Source organism: Spermophilus citellus, assembly GCF_964194105.1.
Source record: "Spermophilus citellus genome assembly, chromosome: 3".
In the NCBI taxonomy this organism is placed as follows: domain Eukaryota; kingdom Metazoa; phylum Chordata; class Mammalia; order Rodentia; family Sciuridae; genus Spermophilus; species Spermophilus citellus.
In genome coordinates, this window is record NC_138184.1 from 174,285,901 (window position 1) to 174,305,433 (window position 19,533).

At 35.9% G+C, this 19,533-nt stretch overlaps 1 protein-coding gene across 10 annotated transcripts in view; it reads right to left on the reverse strand.

Moving 5' to 3' along the window:
- Positions 1-19,533, reverse strand: part of SRPK2 (SRSF protein kinase 2) — a gene marked incomplete at its 5' end in the record, with an annotated part of 239,643 nt that overhangs the window by 45,708 nt on the left and 174,402 nt on the right. For all 10 annotated transcript variants that reach the window (XM_081286031.1, XM_081286029.1, XM_081286033.1 and 7 more), the window contains 3 exons: positions 4,673-4,760; positions 4,983-5,070; positions 5,982-6,090. In XM_081286031.1, coding sequence (XP_081142157.1) covers positions 4,673-4,760; positions 4,983-5,070; positions 5,982-6,090 — 285 coding nt within the window. The remainder of the gene's footprint in view (positions 1-4,672; positions 4,761-4,982; positions 5,071-5,981; positions 6,091-19,533) is intronic.

The window sequence follows — 19,533 nt, forward strand, 5'->3', positions numbered from 1 at the left end:
ATACACCTAGGAAAACATGACCACTAAGATAATAAAGGTATACAAAGGTAATGAAATCAAGATCTCACACAGGTACCTGCAGTCCTATGACTACTGCAGCACCACTCACAACAGCCAAGATATGGAACAGCCTACATGTCCAATGACGGATGACTGGATAAAGAAGATAGGGCACATACAACATAACATTCCTCAACCACTCCAACAAGTGGATTTTGAAAATCAGGAGTTTCTACTAACCACTGACCCTCCAAAACTATCACCCACCAATTTCCCATAGAGTATCTTTATGCCATTCCATGAGAAGGTTTTAAACTGCCCTAAAACCCTTTGAGAATATTTTGATCATCATTGGAGGCTTACAGTAGGCTTCATTATTTAAAAAATAAAATAAGTTAGCTGGGCACGGAGGCATACGCTGTCATCCCAGAGGCTCAGAAGGCTAAGATAGGAGGATTCCAAGTTCAAGGCAAAAGCGAGGCACTAAGTGAGACCTTGTCTCTAAATAAAATACAAAATGGGGCTGGGGATGTGGCTCAATAGTTGAGTTCAATCCCTGGTACAAAAAAAAAAAAGATAAGCTGATTTAATATTTTATACGATCAACCACATGATCATAATAGCTATTAATTATTTTCAGTGAAAAGAAGAAAAAATGTTTTCTTCTCTTGAAGAACTTATGCACTACAGACATATGCAAAGATGATCTAAAGCCAGCATTTCTTACTAGTTCCCAGTCTTATTACAAAAATGACAAACTAAGAATTAAAGTTAGTAGCAGACATATGACCCAAGTCTTCTCAAAGCACTGGTAATACATAATGATTTCTTAGCATTTTATTTACACTAAACATAGCCAATTTTCCTTTCTTAAGGAAAATTCTATTTACCTACAAATCAGGTAGTTTCTCCAAAGAAACCCTCTCCCTGTTTGTGGTCTCAGGAATAACCTTATGGGTCTGGCACAGAGTAAGCTGCTATCGTGCCCTTAAACAAACAGGCTACAGCAGGGACAGAGAAATCCAGCACTACTTACCCACCTATTTACTAGAAAAAAAAGAAGCTCAGTATTTAGGAGAAATGGTCTTGAGGCAAAGGCTGAGCTACTAGCAGTTTTTTCTACTTTCCAGTATCTGAATACAGTTTCTATAAATAAACAAAGGTTTACTCCAGCATATAGAGTGACAAAGTACTTCCCTACAGGATCATGACTAAGTAAATGCAGACACCAATGTCATTCTGGGATTTAAGCAGGGAGATGACCTGTGCCTGAAACTTCTGGAGCTTCAGAAGGTCAAGTAACAATTACCGGATCTGTTCAAATACAATGTAAATGAAAGAGCAAAAGATCTGACATGAGAAGACCTTAGCTCTGATGTACCCTATAGGACTCATCAGCTGGTACTCTAATTGAATATCAGGAAATGAAAGCATCACCCACCACAATTACGCAAAGGGCATCTCAGAGGATCCAACATGAAAATAAGGACTAAGTCTTCTGGAAACAACAGGAATTATCTCCTCTCCATTGTGCTCTTCATCTTTGAGCTACATGCTTTGGGAAACTTTGCTCTGTGTCATTTGCCCGCAGGGCTGCCTTTTTCCCAAATTACCAGGCAAAGGGAGAGGGAAGATAAACCAGCATCTCCTTTCCACAATCCCAATCACTTAATCCTAGATCCCTCAAAACCAACAGGTACTTGAACAACTGCCATTCTCACAAGAGAAAGAGAAATCATGCTTGGCTTAGCTATGTCTTCTGGATGTACACATTTATTTTCTAACAGGATCTAGAATGAGAATGAAGGCCATCCTTTCTAAAAGGCAACAGGAACATCTAATCAGGAGGTAAAGAAGAAACTATTTCATCTTTCAAGAACAATACTTTCTACCAGGATAATTTCTTTTGGAGAAAGCAGATATTCTTGTAGTATTTTCCAAGAAAGAGAGAAGAACTATAAATTAAACAAGTTAATCTTAAATTACACAACTCAAGTAAGTGGGTGAAAACTTAAAAGAACAATAACTTAGGATAAAATAACCTGGTCTCTGGAAGTGTGATTCAAGTCTTTTTTTAAAAAATATTTTTTGTAGGGGCTGGGGATGTGGCTCAAGCGGTAGCGCACTCGCCTGGCATGCGTGCGGCCCGGGTTCAATCCTCAGCACCACATACAAACAAAGATGTTGTGACCACCAAAAACTGAAAAATAAATATCAAAAGTTTCTCTCTCTCTCTCTCTCTCTCTCTCTCCTCTCTCTCTCTCTCTCTCCTCTCTCTTTAAAAACAAATTTTTTTTGTAGCAGATGGACACAATACCTTTATTTTATATTTATATGGTGCTGAGGATTGAACTTACATGTGCTAGGCAAGCACTCTTACCAACTGAACTATAGCCCCAGCCCCTGCTACTGCTATGTTTAATTTAAAATGTATTTACTTTATGTGTGGTCTAGTGAAGGTCTTTTAAAAAGTCATTTTTGAGGGCTGGGGTTGTGACTCAGAGGTAGAGCATTTGCCTAGCATGCGTGAAGCACTGGATTCGATCCTCAGCACCACATAAAAATAAAATAAAGGTACTGTGTCCACCTATAATTAAAAAATAGATGTTTAAGGAAAAAAAAAAGTCATTTCAGGCACATGCCTGTAATCCCAGTGGCTCAGGAAGCTGAGGCTGAGGCTGAGGCAGGAGGATCACGAATTCAAAGCCAGACTCTGCAAAAGTGAGGCACTAAGCAAATTCAGTGAGAACCTGTCTCTAGATAAAATGCAATATATAGTTGGACATGGGGCTCAATGGTGGAGTGCCCCTGAGTTCAATCCCAGGTACCTTAAAAAAAAAAAGTCATTTTTGCACATGGTGGTGCATGCCTATAATCCTAGCAACTCGGGAGACAGAAGCAGAAGGATGGCAGGTTTGAGGTCAGCTATAGCAATTTAGTGAGAATTTAAGCAACTCAAAGAGACTGTGTCTCAAAATAAAAAGGCTGAAGATGTGGCTCAGTGGGTAAGCACCCCTGGGTTCAACTCTAGGTATAAAAAAAAAAAGAAAGTAATTTTTGCCATACCAAGAAAATTTGAATGAATTTTATTCAGTGAGTTTTATGGTCATGTTTAAAAAACCAATCCACATATTTTTACAAACTGCACACTGACATTTATGTAGGTTAAAAAAAAAAAACATGACTTCTAGGATTTGTTTTAAAATAATTCAACAAGAGAGAAAGGCTAGATGTAGAAATTAGGGCCAGACCTTAACAAACACTGAATCTGTGTAATGGATTTTCAGAAATTCACTGTACTACTCTCTCTGCTTTTATGTATGTTTAAAACTCTTCATAATTAAAGCTTTAATAGAAAAACACTGGAGATCTAGTCCATTTACTAATTACTACAGAAAATGTTATCACTTTCCATTTACCAGGCTTTTGTAAAGCAGACAAACTGGAGGGAAAAGAAAGAAAATCAGGGGCTCAGGATGTAGCTCAGTGCTAGAGTGCTTGCCTACTATGCAGGAAGCCCAAAGTTCAATCCCCAGAACTTGAAAACCAAATACACACATCAAAAATAAAAAATATCAGACCTTCCACATTCACCAGCAGGAAGATTATACTCTGCAGGAAGAACTAACTGAAAGTCTCAGCTGTATCATTCTAGAAACAGAATTCAGAGTTATTAGGACTATACAATATCAATATCACTTGAATGCAACTTTGGGATATCAGCATTAAAATAGCATTTTTCCTCTTACTGCGTAAGCAAATACATTTCAGCCTCATTCAGTACTTTGTAGCTATTGGAGCACACATACATGCCCCTGTACACTGATTTTAAAAGGTTTAAAGCACAAAGAAGTGCTGGCACACACTTCCACCAACCACTGCAAAAATAAAGTTCACACAATTACTGAAGAAGAAATAAAACAAAACAAATTCTGTTAAAAAACCAGGCCAAGTTTTGCTATTTCTTTTTTTCACTGCCAAAGACACTACTATACCAAAACCACTAACAGACCACACTAGATGTACTACTTATTAGACTTCGCAATAATTTTAGAGGCCTAATGTGGAAGGTTGCAGCACAAACAAAGTCTAAAAACTTGAAATAATCTTTTTTTTTTTTAAAGTAAGAAGAAAAAAAGTACATTATAATTCAGTCTACAAAAAGCAAAGGATAGGGGGTTGGGGTTGTGGCTCAGTGGTAGAGCATTGCCTAGCATGTATGAGGTACTGGGTTTGATTCTCAGAACCACATATAAATAAATAAAATAAAGATCCATTGACAACTAAACAATATTTAAAAAAAAAAAAAAAGGATAGGATAGGGCTGGGGTTGTGGCTCAGTGGTAGAGCGGTTGCCTAACATGTGTGAGGCCCTGGGTTTGAGTCTCAGCACCACATATAAATAAAATAAAGGTCTCTTTACAACTGGGGGGTGGAGGGGGGAGCAAAGCATAGAGCTGGGAGCAGTGGCACATGCCTGTAATCCCAGTGGCTCAGGAGGCCAAGGCAGGAGGATTGCAAGTTCAAATCTAGCCTCTGTATAAAAGTGAGGCGCTGAGCAATTCAGTGAGACCCTGTCTCTAAATAAAAAAACAAAATAGGGTTGTGGATGTGACTCAGTGGTCAAGTGCTCCTGAGTTCAATCCCCGCACCCAGAAAAAGCAAAGGATACGTATCCCATTCATGCCTGATATCTTGAAGTCATCAATGAGCTGGACCACCATGTCTTTGTTTGGGTCACTAGGATCACTTTCTCGAACCTATGTAAAGAAAAATGGACACAAAAACAGGAGTTTGAAGTGGAGAATTTTTTCCATTAGGCCACCCAACAAAGTGATATTTTTCAAATAAAAGATTTGGTATTGGAACAAAAAAAAAAAAAAAACCAGATTCTACTTCAATTTAGTATCAACAAGAAGAATCCCTTATGGAAAATTTGTCATTTATTTTTCTTACATTATTCACAGTTTTCCAGTACTTACACATTTGAGCAATTTTATTTCATCCAAGGCTGTCTCTGTATAATGCTGGGCACTTTTCACAACTTTCATTGCAACAAATCTTTTCCCCCTTAAAAAAAAAAAAAAAGCATAGTAATTTATATTATCAGCATAAAAGGTGATGATTACAACAAGATCTATCCAATAGAGAGGCTTCTGATAAGTTTTCTTCTAAAATGGTATTTTGCAAATTTGGGGGCCACAATTAATAGGGCATCCATGCATTAAAGACAATTTCTTTCATGCTTTTGTTGTTTTTTTCTTAACTAAAATTGAATAGACTAGGAAAACGTCAGAGTTATCTATCACACAATAAGGAAAAGTTATTTCTGTGACTCTTGTTTCAGTTCATATACACACACAAATACATGTGTATATGACCTGAGCAGCAATTAAGTTTCTTACTATTGATCATGGCTGGCGTGCACGCATTCATATTCATTCATTCATTCATTCATTCATTCTCTCTCTCTCGTACTGTGGATTGAATCCAGAGGCACTTTACCACTAAGCTATGTGCCCAAACATTTTAATTTTTATTTTGAGAAAGGGTTTTGCTAAGATGCCTAGACTGGCCTTGAACTTGAAATCCTCCTGCCTCAGCTTCCAGAGTTGCTGGGATTACGGGTATGTACTACAGCACCCAGCTGGATCATGGCTTTTAAACAATGTCACAAAAACTAATTTGAAAAGCCTACATTATTGATTTTACATCTGAATGCTTTCTGATATGGATAATTTACTAGAAAAGTAACATGCCCCTGGTGAAAAGCAATTCTGTGGAAAAAGCTTTAAAAATAGAGAAGAAAGCTGGTATTTTCAAATACTTAACTTCATAATAAGAAAAAAAATCTAGCTAGCTGAAGTTACATGCCTGCTACATGCTATAACATAGTAAGAATAACGTCAGCTACATCTTCTTAGGAAAGGGATATTGAACTAGACCAGGAATCAAGTGCAAAAATGACAAAGAGCACTTACTGCATATCCCAGCACAGCCAGACAGTGGAGAAGTGCCCCCATCCTAGCTTTCTAATAACATGATACCGACCATTGAAGAGGTCTCCAATTTTCACCGGATGATAGCCACCTTAAAAAAGAAAAGAAAAGAAAAGAAAATTCAGAATTCCAGGAAAATAGTACTATTTTCATTTCTTCATCAATTCTGGATGTCAAGAATGACAGGTCTGAAATAACAGCATCATTAAAATGTTTAAAATACATTTTTTTCAGGATTATCTTCCATCATCAGAAAAGTATCCTGTGAATTCCCATTAGGCTTTTAGCTAATTTTAATAAGAATTTTGAAGGGCAACAAATCATCCAGTACTCCCTAATAATAATTATTGAGGTTTTGTTTTTAAGTCAACGTATGTACATGTACACACCAATTCTTGACATTTATAAATGACTTTTCTTCTAAGTTATAAATCACACTCAATTATTTTTGCATCTGTACAAAGTTCAGGAAATTAAAGGATGTTTACTCTGCATAAATTTGTATACACCAACCGTTTTCCTATATCCAATAAGTAATGGTATAACATACATTTTAATTTACCCTCCAAATGGCTTGTTCCTCTTATCACTTTTCCTCCAACCTGAAACTTTTGCATGGAAAAACATTCTTTAGAAGTGAGGAAATCAATTGGCAAAGCAAGACTGGTACCCTATTTTCAGTGAACTTTTTGGGGAGGGAAGGGTGCCTCACTGACATCTGGCATAGAAAGTCCTTCACTCTGAATTGTGAAGTATAGGAAGTAGACTATAAAACCGAATTATAATATGGCATCAATTCCACGAAACATATAAAGAACAATATAAGAGGATGTTAACATTACCCCCTGTTATAACATTACCCCCTTGATATAAAATTAATTTTATTCTCTTTATCTACAGTTTAATCATCTTGTTTCTAAAACAAACAATGCTCTTTTAGTCTTAAATTTGATTTTTACTATGAAAACATTAGTGTTCTCATATTCATATTCTCTCCTCCCTCTCTCCCACACCTTTTCTTCTTTTATTTTTGGCAGTGTTAGGGATAGAACCCAGGGCCCTATGCATGCTAGGCACGCATTCCATCACTGACCTACACCCCCGGCAGTGATTTTTTTTTTTTAATATGCAGAATTCCCAAATCACTCAAGAAAGATATGAATGGTTCGTACCTAGTGCTGAGAGGCCGAAACAGGTGCAGCAAGTATGCAAACCACATTTTTCAATAAATATTTGTGAACTCCTAGAGGGCTGAGTTACAATTCAATAAATACTATCAATATTTAAAAAGTAGCAAATTAATCAAGCAGGAATTTGAACAGACACTGAATTTCTAAGATTCTTACTGCTATGAATATTGTATTTGCTTTTCCTGGATTTTAACATCAAAATCTGTAACAACACTGTAAACTAGAACTATGAATTATGATATTAAGTCAGGAATAAAATAGAGCAAATTATCAAATAGCTTATTACTTAATTTTTGTTTAATTCTCTAAGTAATTGAAAGATATGGTCTCTGGATTTCTAGTACAGTTTTTAAACCATTAAAATTAACAACTCAAAAGGAGAAAAGAAAGTTAATGCTTATCAAGTATCAATTAGAAAAGGAACATTGTACTAGGCACTTTATTTTGAAATCTGTGTTCCAAGAAACAAAAGTGATTTATGATATATACAACTATTCCACACAGGACTGGGGTGGGGAGGGAGGGAAGGAAGGAAAGGAAGGAAGGAAGGAGTTGAGAAATGAAAAGTTAAACAAAGCAAAGCAGATTTTTTTCACCACAGGCCTAATGTCTTAACATACTTTGTGAACCTCTAAGAGCACAGGGCACATATTGCACATGCTACATGTCCCATACATATTTGCTCAGGAAATGACTTCCAGTTAACAAGCTTTTTGGAACATAGTATTGCAGGAAACAGTGATGTCTATCTTACTCAATCCTTACATCCACCCTGCAAACTAGATGGTATTCTTTCCACATTGCTGCAGAAGGCACCAAATGTCAGAGATATTAAGCACTAAGTTGGACACAAGGAGGGAAAAAAGGCAATTCCAAAGCCCATGGTTTTTTTTGCCCCTAGTAAGAAAGGCACTCCATGTTTTAATAACTGGATGACTGTTTTCTAGACCTGATACACAGGGAACACTGAATGGCTTACTTAAAAAACCACACAGTAATGGGTTGGGGTTGTGGCTCAGCAGTAGAGCACTCATCTAGCACGTGTGAGCCCTGAGTTTGATCCTCAGCATCACATTAAAAATAAATAAATAAGTAAAGGTATTGTGTCCAACTAAAAAAATAAATATAAAAAAACTACACAGTGCTAACATTAACATCTCGAGACTTGAAAATAAGTTAATTATTTTATAATTTATATTTTATAATTTTTTTCTGGACACAAATTAAATTTATTACATAAATTCTATGTAGTAGAGCTGAGCAGAACTGAGTAGTTAAAAGCAATGCAAATGTAATTTATTTATTTATTTTTTGATGCTGGCTTTTATTTATTTATTTTAATTTTTATTATTAGTTGTTCAAAACATTACATATAGTAGAGGATAGGAAAGGCAACAGAATACAACAGACACTAGTATGGCAGTATGTAAAAACGTGGATGTGTAACTGATGTGATACAGCAATCTGTATACGGGGTAAAAATGGGAGTTCATAACCCACCTGAATCAAATGTATGAAATATAATTTATAAGTTAATTGTGCATAAAGAGAAGAAAGCTCCGTCACTAGTATGTTTCAGATTCAAGTTCTCAAATAGCCAGTGTGTTCTTGTGAGGAAAAAAAAAACAAAACCCAGAAAAGGCACCATGTCCACTGTAATCACTGCAGAAGTGCAGCAGCTCCTTTTCTCTATGGGATCTCAAAGTTGAACAAAAACAAATTACTAGTTCAGTCCAGTATTTCTGGAGCCCACAGGCAGCTAAAATACTCTCTCTAAAAATAGGCCAACCAAACAAGAAGAACACAAAAGTAATTCTTAAACACAAAGATAAAAAATGAATGAAAGTACAAAAACATTTAGTTGACTTTTAATTTTGAAAATATGACATATATATTATCAGATCTATATATTATATATTCTCATATCCAACTCCTTGATTTCTATAGAAATCAAGACTCTCTCATGACCATTCAACTGTCACTCCCTTGTCACAGAATGATAATCTTTTTTTTAAAGATAGATAGATAGATAGATAGAGAGAGAGAGAGAGAGAGAGAGAGAGAGAGAGAGAGAGAACTTTTAAAAAATATTTATTTTTTAGTTCTCGGCGGACACAACATCTTTGTTTGTATGTGGTGCTGAGGATCGAACCCGGGCCGCACGCATGCCAGGCGAGCTCGCTACCGCTTGAGCCACATCCCCAGCCCACAGAATGATAATCTTGCCAACAGGGCATCTATTCTACCTAACAAAAACTATGCTATGAGAAGGGAGGAAGTATGTCCCCACCAGCAGACCCACACCAACCCAACCAACACCTGGGGAATTCAAGAAAATGGACACTCCAGTAATTCCATCAGAAACTCCTCCAGTTCCCTGTGTTATAACAGCCACCAGCAGCCATGTCATTGCCTACTGCATTGTCTAGCATATAAGGAATCTTAACAGTCAAACTGGACAAAGACCCCAATCACTCTTTGGTTCCTTTTGCTGTTTCATCAACTGACAGAAAAGGAATATAGGAAAACAACAGTGCTACACACAGACCCTGCTAATGGCATGAAGCAGAGTACCAGAAATGCTCAAATACTTGATGATTACATGACTCAAAGATTTGATTGATTCATCTGTATTACATTATTGTACTGTTTAATGTGACATTTATCACGTTTTTCTCTTCTTAAAAACAAATCTTAGTTTGAATTATAAATACAAAGAAAACAAAATACACTGTTAAAAGTATCATTAATTTCATTGCTCTTGTTTTTTTCTAATCTAATCCCTCCAGTGCACCCAAGAAAACTATAACTAAAGCTCTACCTATATATACATAGTAATAAGACTCCAAAGACGACAATTCTAAAACTTACCTTCTTAGCTATTTTGGGAGACATGCTGGCCAAAGATAAAGACAACTCCCTTTTCCTTGCAAAAAAAATATATTCTATTTATAATAGTAAATCAGAAGTTTAGAATTCCATAATAGACAGTAGTATGGAAGGATTTTCAGAAGTCTATTTTTCTACTAAAAATATTATTTATTTTTATGCTGACACAGTTTCTCAGCCTTCCAATTGTAGGGTGTCTTTATATAACCACTGAAAACTTTCTAAGGGCTAAGGAAGGATTTCAAAAATCAACCCTATGGGGCTAGGGATGTGGCTCAAGCGGTAGCGCACTCACTTGGCATGCGTGTGGCCCGGGTTCGATCCTCAGCACCACATACAAAGATGTTGTGTCTGCCGAGAACTAAAAATTAAATATTAAAAAAATTCTCTCTCTCTCTCTCTTTAAAAAAAAAAAAAAAACATCAACCCTAACACACAAGTCTTATTAAAAAGGGATGGTGAAAAAAAACTTGCTTATAGTAAGGTAATGGACATATTCTGTGTCACTTAAGATTTTAATATTCCTCCTCAAAAGTATACAAAAAAACCATTAGGGATATGAAAGATTTGAACACACTACCAACCAACTTGAAATTTACAGAACCTAACTGACATTTATAGAACACTATACTCAATAACAAACACTTCTCTCGAGTGCGTACAGAATATTCAGATAACATACTGGGCCATGAAACAATTCACAAAAACAGTGTTCTCAGTCCATATAGAACTAAGTTAGAAAGCAATGAGAAAATTAACCAAAATTTGGAAACTTATTCAAAATAATTCATGGGCTAAAGAAAAAAATCATAAAATATTTTTTTCACAAAATGACAATAAAAACTCAACATATGTCAATCTGCGAAACACTGCTAAGGCAGTACTCAGAGGGAAAATTATAGCATTAAATGCCTACAACAGAAAAGAAAAGCCAGGCATGGTGGTACACACCTGTAATTCCAGTGACCCCGGAGGCTAAGGCAGGAGGGTCACAAGTTTGAGGTCAGCCTCAGAAACTTCACAAGATTTTGTCTCAAAAATAAAAAGGGCTGGGGATGTAGGTCAGTGGTAGAGTGCAGCTGGATTCAATCACTGGGAGGAGGAAGGGAGGGGAAAAGGAAAGAGAAACTAGAAAAAGAAGAGCAAATATAACCTGAAGAAAATAATGATATAAGCCAGAATCAATGAAAGAAAAAAAATAAAAACAATAGGAAAAAAAATCAGTAAAACCAAAAGTTGGTTGAGACAAAAGAAAAAAAAATAATAAATTTCTGGCTAGGCTATCAGGTGAAAGAAATGAAAGAAACAAATTACTAACATGAAGAATAATAAAACTGACATCAGAACATATTTTACAGACATTGAAAGGATAACAAGGATTACAATTTATACCTATACATATTTTAAAAATACATGAAATGAATGAATACCTTGAAAGATACACACCACATGAATTTCAACAAAAGAAATACATACCTGAATAATTTGTATTTATTTGAAAAATGGAATTTATTGTTAAAAACCTTCCCATAAAAAATGGGCTAGGGTTATAGCTTAAGTGGTAGAGCACTTGCCTAGAATGTGTATGGTACTGAGTTCGATTATCAGCACCGCATATAAATACACACATAAAATAAAGGTCCATTGAAAATTTTTTTAAAAAGTGTCCTCCCAAACATTACTAAAGAAATACAACCAATTCTAGAAAAATTCTTCCTGAAAATAGAGGAAAATAGTCCCAGTATCATCCTATGAAACCAGCATTATTTGATTCCAAAGCCATATTAAGAAAACCACAGGCCATGATGTAAATATAAAAATTTTAGACAAAATTTCAACAAATCAAATTAAGCAATATATAAAAAGGACAATGTACGTTATGATCAAATAGGGTTTATTTCAGGAATACAAATGACTTAACACTCAAAACTCACTTAAATACTTCACCATAACTAAAATAGGAAATTCATGACTAGCTCACCAGACATAGGAAAAAAAGTGACAATACTAAACATTCCTGATCACAATTCTGAACAAAGCAGAAGTAGAAGGATGTCTAGGAAAACAATACAGAAAACATCGGACATCCCGCCTATGATTAGAAACATAATAAGAATTCCTACTCTCTCCATTGTATTCAACATTATACTGGCAGTTTTATACTAGCTTTAGCTAGTATAATCAGAAAATAAATAAAAACATATCAAGAGTATAATTGTACTTCTGTATTTAATTTAATTGGACAGAAATTTTGATGGCCTTTGATCTAGGCTACCTTTCAAAGGATCATACTGTTAACTTTGTAAAATAGAGACACTAGACACTATCTTCCTATGAAGAAGAGGGAAGGATGATTTGTTATCCAGAAAAATAAGCATGTCCTCCCAGGCAGGTATTGTTGTAGGCCCTTATAAAACACTGGGATTTCCTAAGATTGGAGTCCTCAGATGGGACAACAAACCCATAAGGCACACAGTATCCAACTGGGCCTGAGTACACATCATCTTGGTTAGATTTGGGATGCAATGGGAATAAATATCAACGTAAAGTTCAAGCTGCTTGCAGTGCTATGAATAATTAAGTCCTTTGTCTCTGACCCAGGAAATCTCATGGCTTCTGCAAAACCCCATCAAACTGTGGCAAGTTAACTTGTTAACTTGCAAATAGGATAAAACTTCTTGATAAATTTATCTTTGGCACCAGAAAAAAAATTTCTTTTTCTTTGTCCTATAAAAATTGCTAACTAGTTTTTCATCTTATGAAAACTGTCAGTCTTAGAACCATAGTCTTTCTTTGATAACTAAGAAACTCAAAGACAAATTTGTAACATTTTCAAATTGTACAGATCTCGATTAATAAGTCTTTATAATAACTATAACCTGACTTTATATTATTTCTCCACTGTATAATTTCTTCATCTATTTGCCTAATGTATTATGTACACATACCTATTTGTAAAATTTCTCAAGTTGTATGTGAAGTATTAGGATACAAACAACAGCCACTTATCCTTCAGGATAAACTCAAGTAAAGCCCACTCCTAGGAAGCATTTCCTGATTTTTCTTGCTCAAGAAGGGCCCCTGTTCTGCCCTTCTCTTATTCACCTCCAAAATGCCTCCTTAGATTCTGTTACACAAAATAACTAACAGATATTTCAGTTATTGCCTCACTTATCTTCCCTAGGAGATTATAAACTCTGGGGAGAGCTTTCTTTGGAGATAGTATCCTCAGCACCTAGCACATCATCATAATAAATACTCAATATATGAGAACCGAAGTACAAGACAGATATGGATGGGAGGAACATGAGTTATTTTGTTCCCTGGCATGACATAAAAGAAAAGTGAAACAGGCTCCCCTGGTTTGAAATTCAATTTTAAATAATATTATACTATAATAAGAGGACAGTCCTGAGAAACAAAGACGAAAACACATGCACTGTGAAATAAATAGTTCTATTTGATGTTAAGAAAGAAAACAAAAATAGTATACTAGGATCAGATTTGAGTCCTAGAGTTGTGAAAAAGTGTTGATTTTACTATTGGGGCCGGGTCAGGGGGGCAGAGGGATTAATAAAGTATATCCTTTATTCATCTTATGACCAGCTTTGGGTGTGTGGGCGGGCAGGGAGTAAACCAAGAATCTAAATGTATCACAGGTAATATCATATAATAATACTGTAAAGAAAATTACATAGTAGAAATACTACATTTATTATTATTCTACAAAATTAAAATGTATAGTACTTAGGGAAATAGGTAAGAAAGATACTAAGCTGTGACAATATTGATGATATCCTCAGCAAAACTGTCATGGTACCCCTGACATTTAAGGTTCAAGTTCTCTACTAGCTCTCTATACTTATAAAAGTTGGGATCAGATTCTAGACAATAAATAAGAATTTCTTCTGCTTTTATGATCAACAATCTACCTTACTTGTCATTATAGTGCTATAATTTTGTAGCTGCAAACTGTTCTAATATATACTAATAACATTTCTATTTTTCTAGAGAAGATTCTAAAAAAACATTAAGAGCCCAAAATGGAAATGCAAGTCACATTCTGAGGCAAGCCAGTGTCAAAAATCCTCATCTGCACTCTAGAATCTAGAACATGACAATATCTTTTTCCCAAGCTCATGAGTGTTTTAGAACACATTTTAAATGTACCATGGGTATAGATAGGAATTGTAAATAAAATAGTTAGATTATAAACAGCTGGTAGTTGTTTTTAAGATACTATGCCTAGAGATTTATTTAACCAAAATAAATTTGGACTAAATCAGCCTCTCCATAATTCCCCAAAAGATTCCATATAGAGTGAAATGTAACCTAGCTTGTAGCGCAAATAAAGTGTAATCTAATCTAAGAGTATATCCTTGTAATCAAGCAACTAAGTCTCAGCCAATCAGAGGCTGAAAGCTGCCAAAACATGATCATACAAAGCAAGGGCTAACTGCAGTCAATAAGGTTGTTTCTGTATGTCATTTCTGTTTTTTTTCTTGCTATAAATATAACCTGGATGTGTTGTAGGGTGGGCCATTCTGAACCATCTTTTGTCTACAATGCTGCTGGGTTCTAGAACCTTTCTCTTGCTCAATTAAACTTTGTAAATATAACTGCTCAGTTTTTTCTCTCAACACTGAAGTTTGTATCATAAGCTTATTCTCACGTATGCACAATTAAGTGTCCAACTTCACTGAACACACCATAAATATATTAATATCTCTAAATCTCATATTAACCAAGGATAAAGAGTTAATGGCATATTTTGTTTCCATTCCTGACATTTATCCATTATTTATTAAATTATATAAAGCCAGATTTCTCTGTTCAGAGTATCTTTTTTTTTTAATATTTACTTTTTAGGTGTAGATGGACACAACACAATGCGTTTTATTTTTATGTGGTGCTGAGGATCGAACCCAGGTCTGCGCCCGGGCTAGGCGAGCACTCTACCACTGAACCACAATCCCAGTCCCTGTTCAGGGTATCTTTGACAGAAGAATCCAAAACATTGCTCTATGAAATATGTCGTTACAAAATTATCCTTAAAATGGGGCTGGGGCTGTAGCTCACTGGCAGAGCGCTTGCCTAGCATGCATGAGGCACTGGGTTCGATCCTCAGCACCACATAAAAATAAACAAATAAAATAAAGGCATTCTGTCCATCTACAACTCCAAAAAAGCTTTTTTTTTTTTAAATGGAAAAAAATTATCCTTACAATAAAAAACAGTAACCAGGTACAATGGTGCATGCCTATAATTCCACAAATAGGGAGGCTGACATAGGAGGATCACAAGTTCAAGGCCAGTTTTAGCAACTCAGCGAGGCTCTAAGCAACTTAGTGAGGCTCTGTCTCAAAATAAAAAATAAAAAGGCTGGGGATGTAGCTCAGTAGTAAAGTACTCCTGGGTTCAATTCCTGATACAAAAACAAAAAACAAAAACCCAGACTATAAGAACCAAATACAGATTCTCTGATTCTGATTACTTTCATATAAGCTCAGTTTTGTTTTTTAAAAGACATTCTCCAGAGTGCTGATTCTCACAGTGCTTACACATATATAAAGATATTTCCAGCGGATTGGAGGCACAGACAGAAGGATCCTGAGTTCAAAGCCAGCCTTGGCAACTAAGCAAGGCCCTAAGCAATTCAGTGAGACCCTGTCTCTGAATAAAGTACCAAAAAAAGGCTGGGAATGGGGTTCAGTGGTTAAGTACCTTTGGGTTTAATTCCAAGTAAACAAAACAAAACAAAACAGATAACTGAAGGTCAGTTTTGGCTAGATGTAAAATTTTGGGTTCGAATTTTTTTCCTTGAGTTTATTATATATATTATTGGGGGGGGGGGCTAAAGCTTTACTGTATAATAAAACATAGAAACATCTGATTCTTCCCTGGCAAATTGTGCAGTCTTTCTGCCTAAGAGTTTTATCACTGCCTCTAGCAGCAGGTTGCAATGTTTACTGGCACTTTGTGGTTTTTATATTTTGTTCTGACCCTTCTCCTTACTTGCACTATGGGCAAAGGAGTCGTTAACAGGCATTATATGAGATCATTAATCATCATATAATTAACTATATGAAAATCTCCATAATAAAGAACATATGCAGAGGCTGAGGTTGTAAGGCACAGGGTTTGATCCTCAGCACCACATAAAAATAAATAAAACAAAGGAATTGTGTCCAACTACAACTAAAAGAATACATATTTTAAAAAGGTTAAAAAATAGATCATGTGCAAATAAACTGCAATCTAAATAAGAGTACATCCTTGTAACCAAGCAACTAAGTCTCAGCCAATCTGAGGCTGAAAGCTGCCAGAACATGACCATACAAGGCAAGTGTTAACTGTAGTCAATAAGGTTATTTCTGGACAATCTTGGACAATGGTCTAGTTTAAGACTTTCAGCACATTTCTTGGTTCTTCACTATATTCTGGATAAATAAAAGTATAATATATTGAATTATGAACTGAGGAAACATATTGATCTTAGAATAAGAAAGTCTTAGGTGGGTAATAACTAGACTTCAGAAATCAGAATCTACATGAGAAATAATAAGGTTTTCTTTACAACTAAAAAAATATTCTTTCAGTAACTAAACACTTTTAAAATGAAAGGATCTCAGAAAACAGCTCCTTGGCTATTTGAAACTAAAAGCCACAATTACACACATCCAGACATCAAAATGTAACCAAATAATTATTTCAAGAAGTCAAGGTTTACTGTTATTTTCAAGGCTCCTACTGTTTTTAAGTGGATCACAGCACATAGTAATGTCTGACTCAAACATACAATGGAAGACATATTCCAGAGCATATGTTACATTCTCTTGTACAAAAGAAAAAAAAAGGAAAAAAAATACATATAAACACAATTCAATCTACATAGTGACTAATTCTAAAGAAATTATCAATTGTTCTAAAAATGAGAAAAAGAATCTAGTTCATAGAAAGAAATGACCTACCTACATGTAGAAAATAAAACTGATCTTTGTGCCTCATTCTAAGTCCCTACCTGGTTTTATAATCTAAGATTAATAATGCTTTCCAGTTTAATAATCATCAGAAAGTCTAACTCATGCAACAACTTGTACATACTCTTGTGTTTGGCACCCAATGTAGGAATTTAGTCATACTTAATAGATTTTAGGCTTAGGGCTCATAATCTATACCAGATGAATACAGTGTTACATGAACTGATGTCCTAGGAAAAGTGGTTAAATTATTGTTTCCTACTCCACATCATTGATTTCTTGTGGCTACATTCTGACAGACTCTCTTCTCCAAAGAAGACCAAATAGTAACTGCCAAACTACCTGTTTTTCATTGACCCCTGACATTCTGTCAAGAAATGGACTCTAGGTCCCCTCTGCGTGAACCTGAATAGGGTTCTGATGTGCTTCTAAGCAACAGAATGTAGAGGAGTAATTAATTTCCATGGATAGGTTATAAAAAGAAGATAGTTTCCACCTTGCAAGTGTGCAATTTGCTTCTGGAACTTGGAGTACCCAGGTTAAGAAATCTGACTCCTCCGGAGCTGCCATGCTGTTAGAAACCCAAGCCACATACAGAAGACAAACATAGGTACACCATTTGGCAGCGTTGGTTTTTCATCCCTTTAGCCCAGGGACCAGACATGGGAGCTTTGATGATTCTGGTCCCAAGTCACTGAGTCATCTCAAGCCACTGAGATACTCAGCTGAGGTCTCAGTTATTATGAAGGAAAAACAAACCATCTCAGCTTTGCTTTTTCTAAATCCCTGATACATACAATCATGAACAAAATAAAAAAAGAAGGTTTAAGGCAGCTAAGCTTAGGGATTTGTTAAGCAACAATAACAAACAGAATAGTCCCCTTACTCTGTTCACCATAACAGCTGGGCAAAACCTCCACAACTGATCTTTAATAAAGATGTGCCCTTGGGGCTGGGGTTGTGGCTCAGTGGTAGAGCGCTCGCCTGGTGCGTGCAAGGCTCTGGGTTCGATTCTCAGCACCACATAAAAACAAATAAATAAAAATAAAAGGGCTGGGGATGTGGCTCAAGCGGTAGCGCGCTTGCCTAGTGTGTGTGCGGCCCGGGTTCGATCCTCAGCACCACATACAAAGATGTTGTGTCCGCCGAGAACTAAGAAAAAAATCAATAAATATTAAAATTCTAAATAAATAAATAAAGGCATTGTGTACAACTAAATTAAAAGAGAGAGAGAAATGTGCAAGAAATGTGCCCTTAATCTTTAAAAGACTAAACCACTATCTTTAGAAATCATTCATTTAATCTCTTCTTGCTAGCCTTTCCATCTTTTCTGAGATTTCTTCTGTTCTGCTTAGAAATACACTCAGATATTACATCCTGAAAACAACTTTTCTTTGCCCCTCTTTGACTCCACTCCCTATAAACTCCAATTAGTTCACTACTAAATTTCACTGAAGAATCTGCTATGCTCTCTTCTAGCATGTCCTCACCTTGACATCTGCACAATCCATCACGAACCCCAAAGAAAGGGTCACTAGAGATCCTCCCAACAGGCAGTCCACTGGCCTCATAGCCTACACCCCATCAAACTGTGGATTAACTGAATGCTGCTATTATTAAATCCTTCCTTCTTAAAAACTCTCCCTTTATGACTCCAGACCATCTTGGAGAAAACATCACCATCTCAGTGTGCTCCAATACAGGTGAAATTACTATCATAACAAGAAAGAATTTGGTGCATCTGATAAGATATTCAGGTTTAAAAGAGCATGCTACAGGGATACTGCCACATCGATGTTCATAGCAGCACAATTCACAATTGCTAGACTGTGGAACCAACCCAGATGCCCCTCAATAGATGAATGGATAAAAAAAATGTGGCATCTATACACAATGGAGTACTATGCAGCAATAAAAAATGACAAAATCATAGAATTTTCAGGGAAATGGATGGCACTAGAGCAGATTATGCTTAGTGAAGCTAGCCAATCCCTAAAAAACAAATACCAAATGTCTTCTTTGATATAATGAGAGCAAATATGAACAGAGCAGGGAGGAAGAGCAGGAAGAAAAGATTAACATTAATAAGTGACATGAGATGGGAGGGAAAGGGAGAGATGAGGAAAATTGCATGGAAATGAAGGGAGACCCTCATTGCTATACAAAATTACATATAAGAGGTTGTGAGGGGAATGGGAAAATAAACAAGGAGAGAAATGAATTACAGTAGATGGGGTAGAGAGAGAAGAAGGGAGGGGAGGGGAGGGGGGATAGTAGGGGATAGGTAAGGTAGCAGAATACAACAATTACTAATAGGGCATTATGTAAAATTGTGGATGTGTAACTGACGTGATTCTGCAATCTGCATTTGGGGTAAAATTGGGGGTTCATAACCCACTTCAATCTAATGTATGAAGTATGATATGTCAAGAGCTTTGTAATGTTGTGAACAACCAATAAAAATTAAAAAAAAAA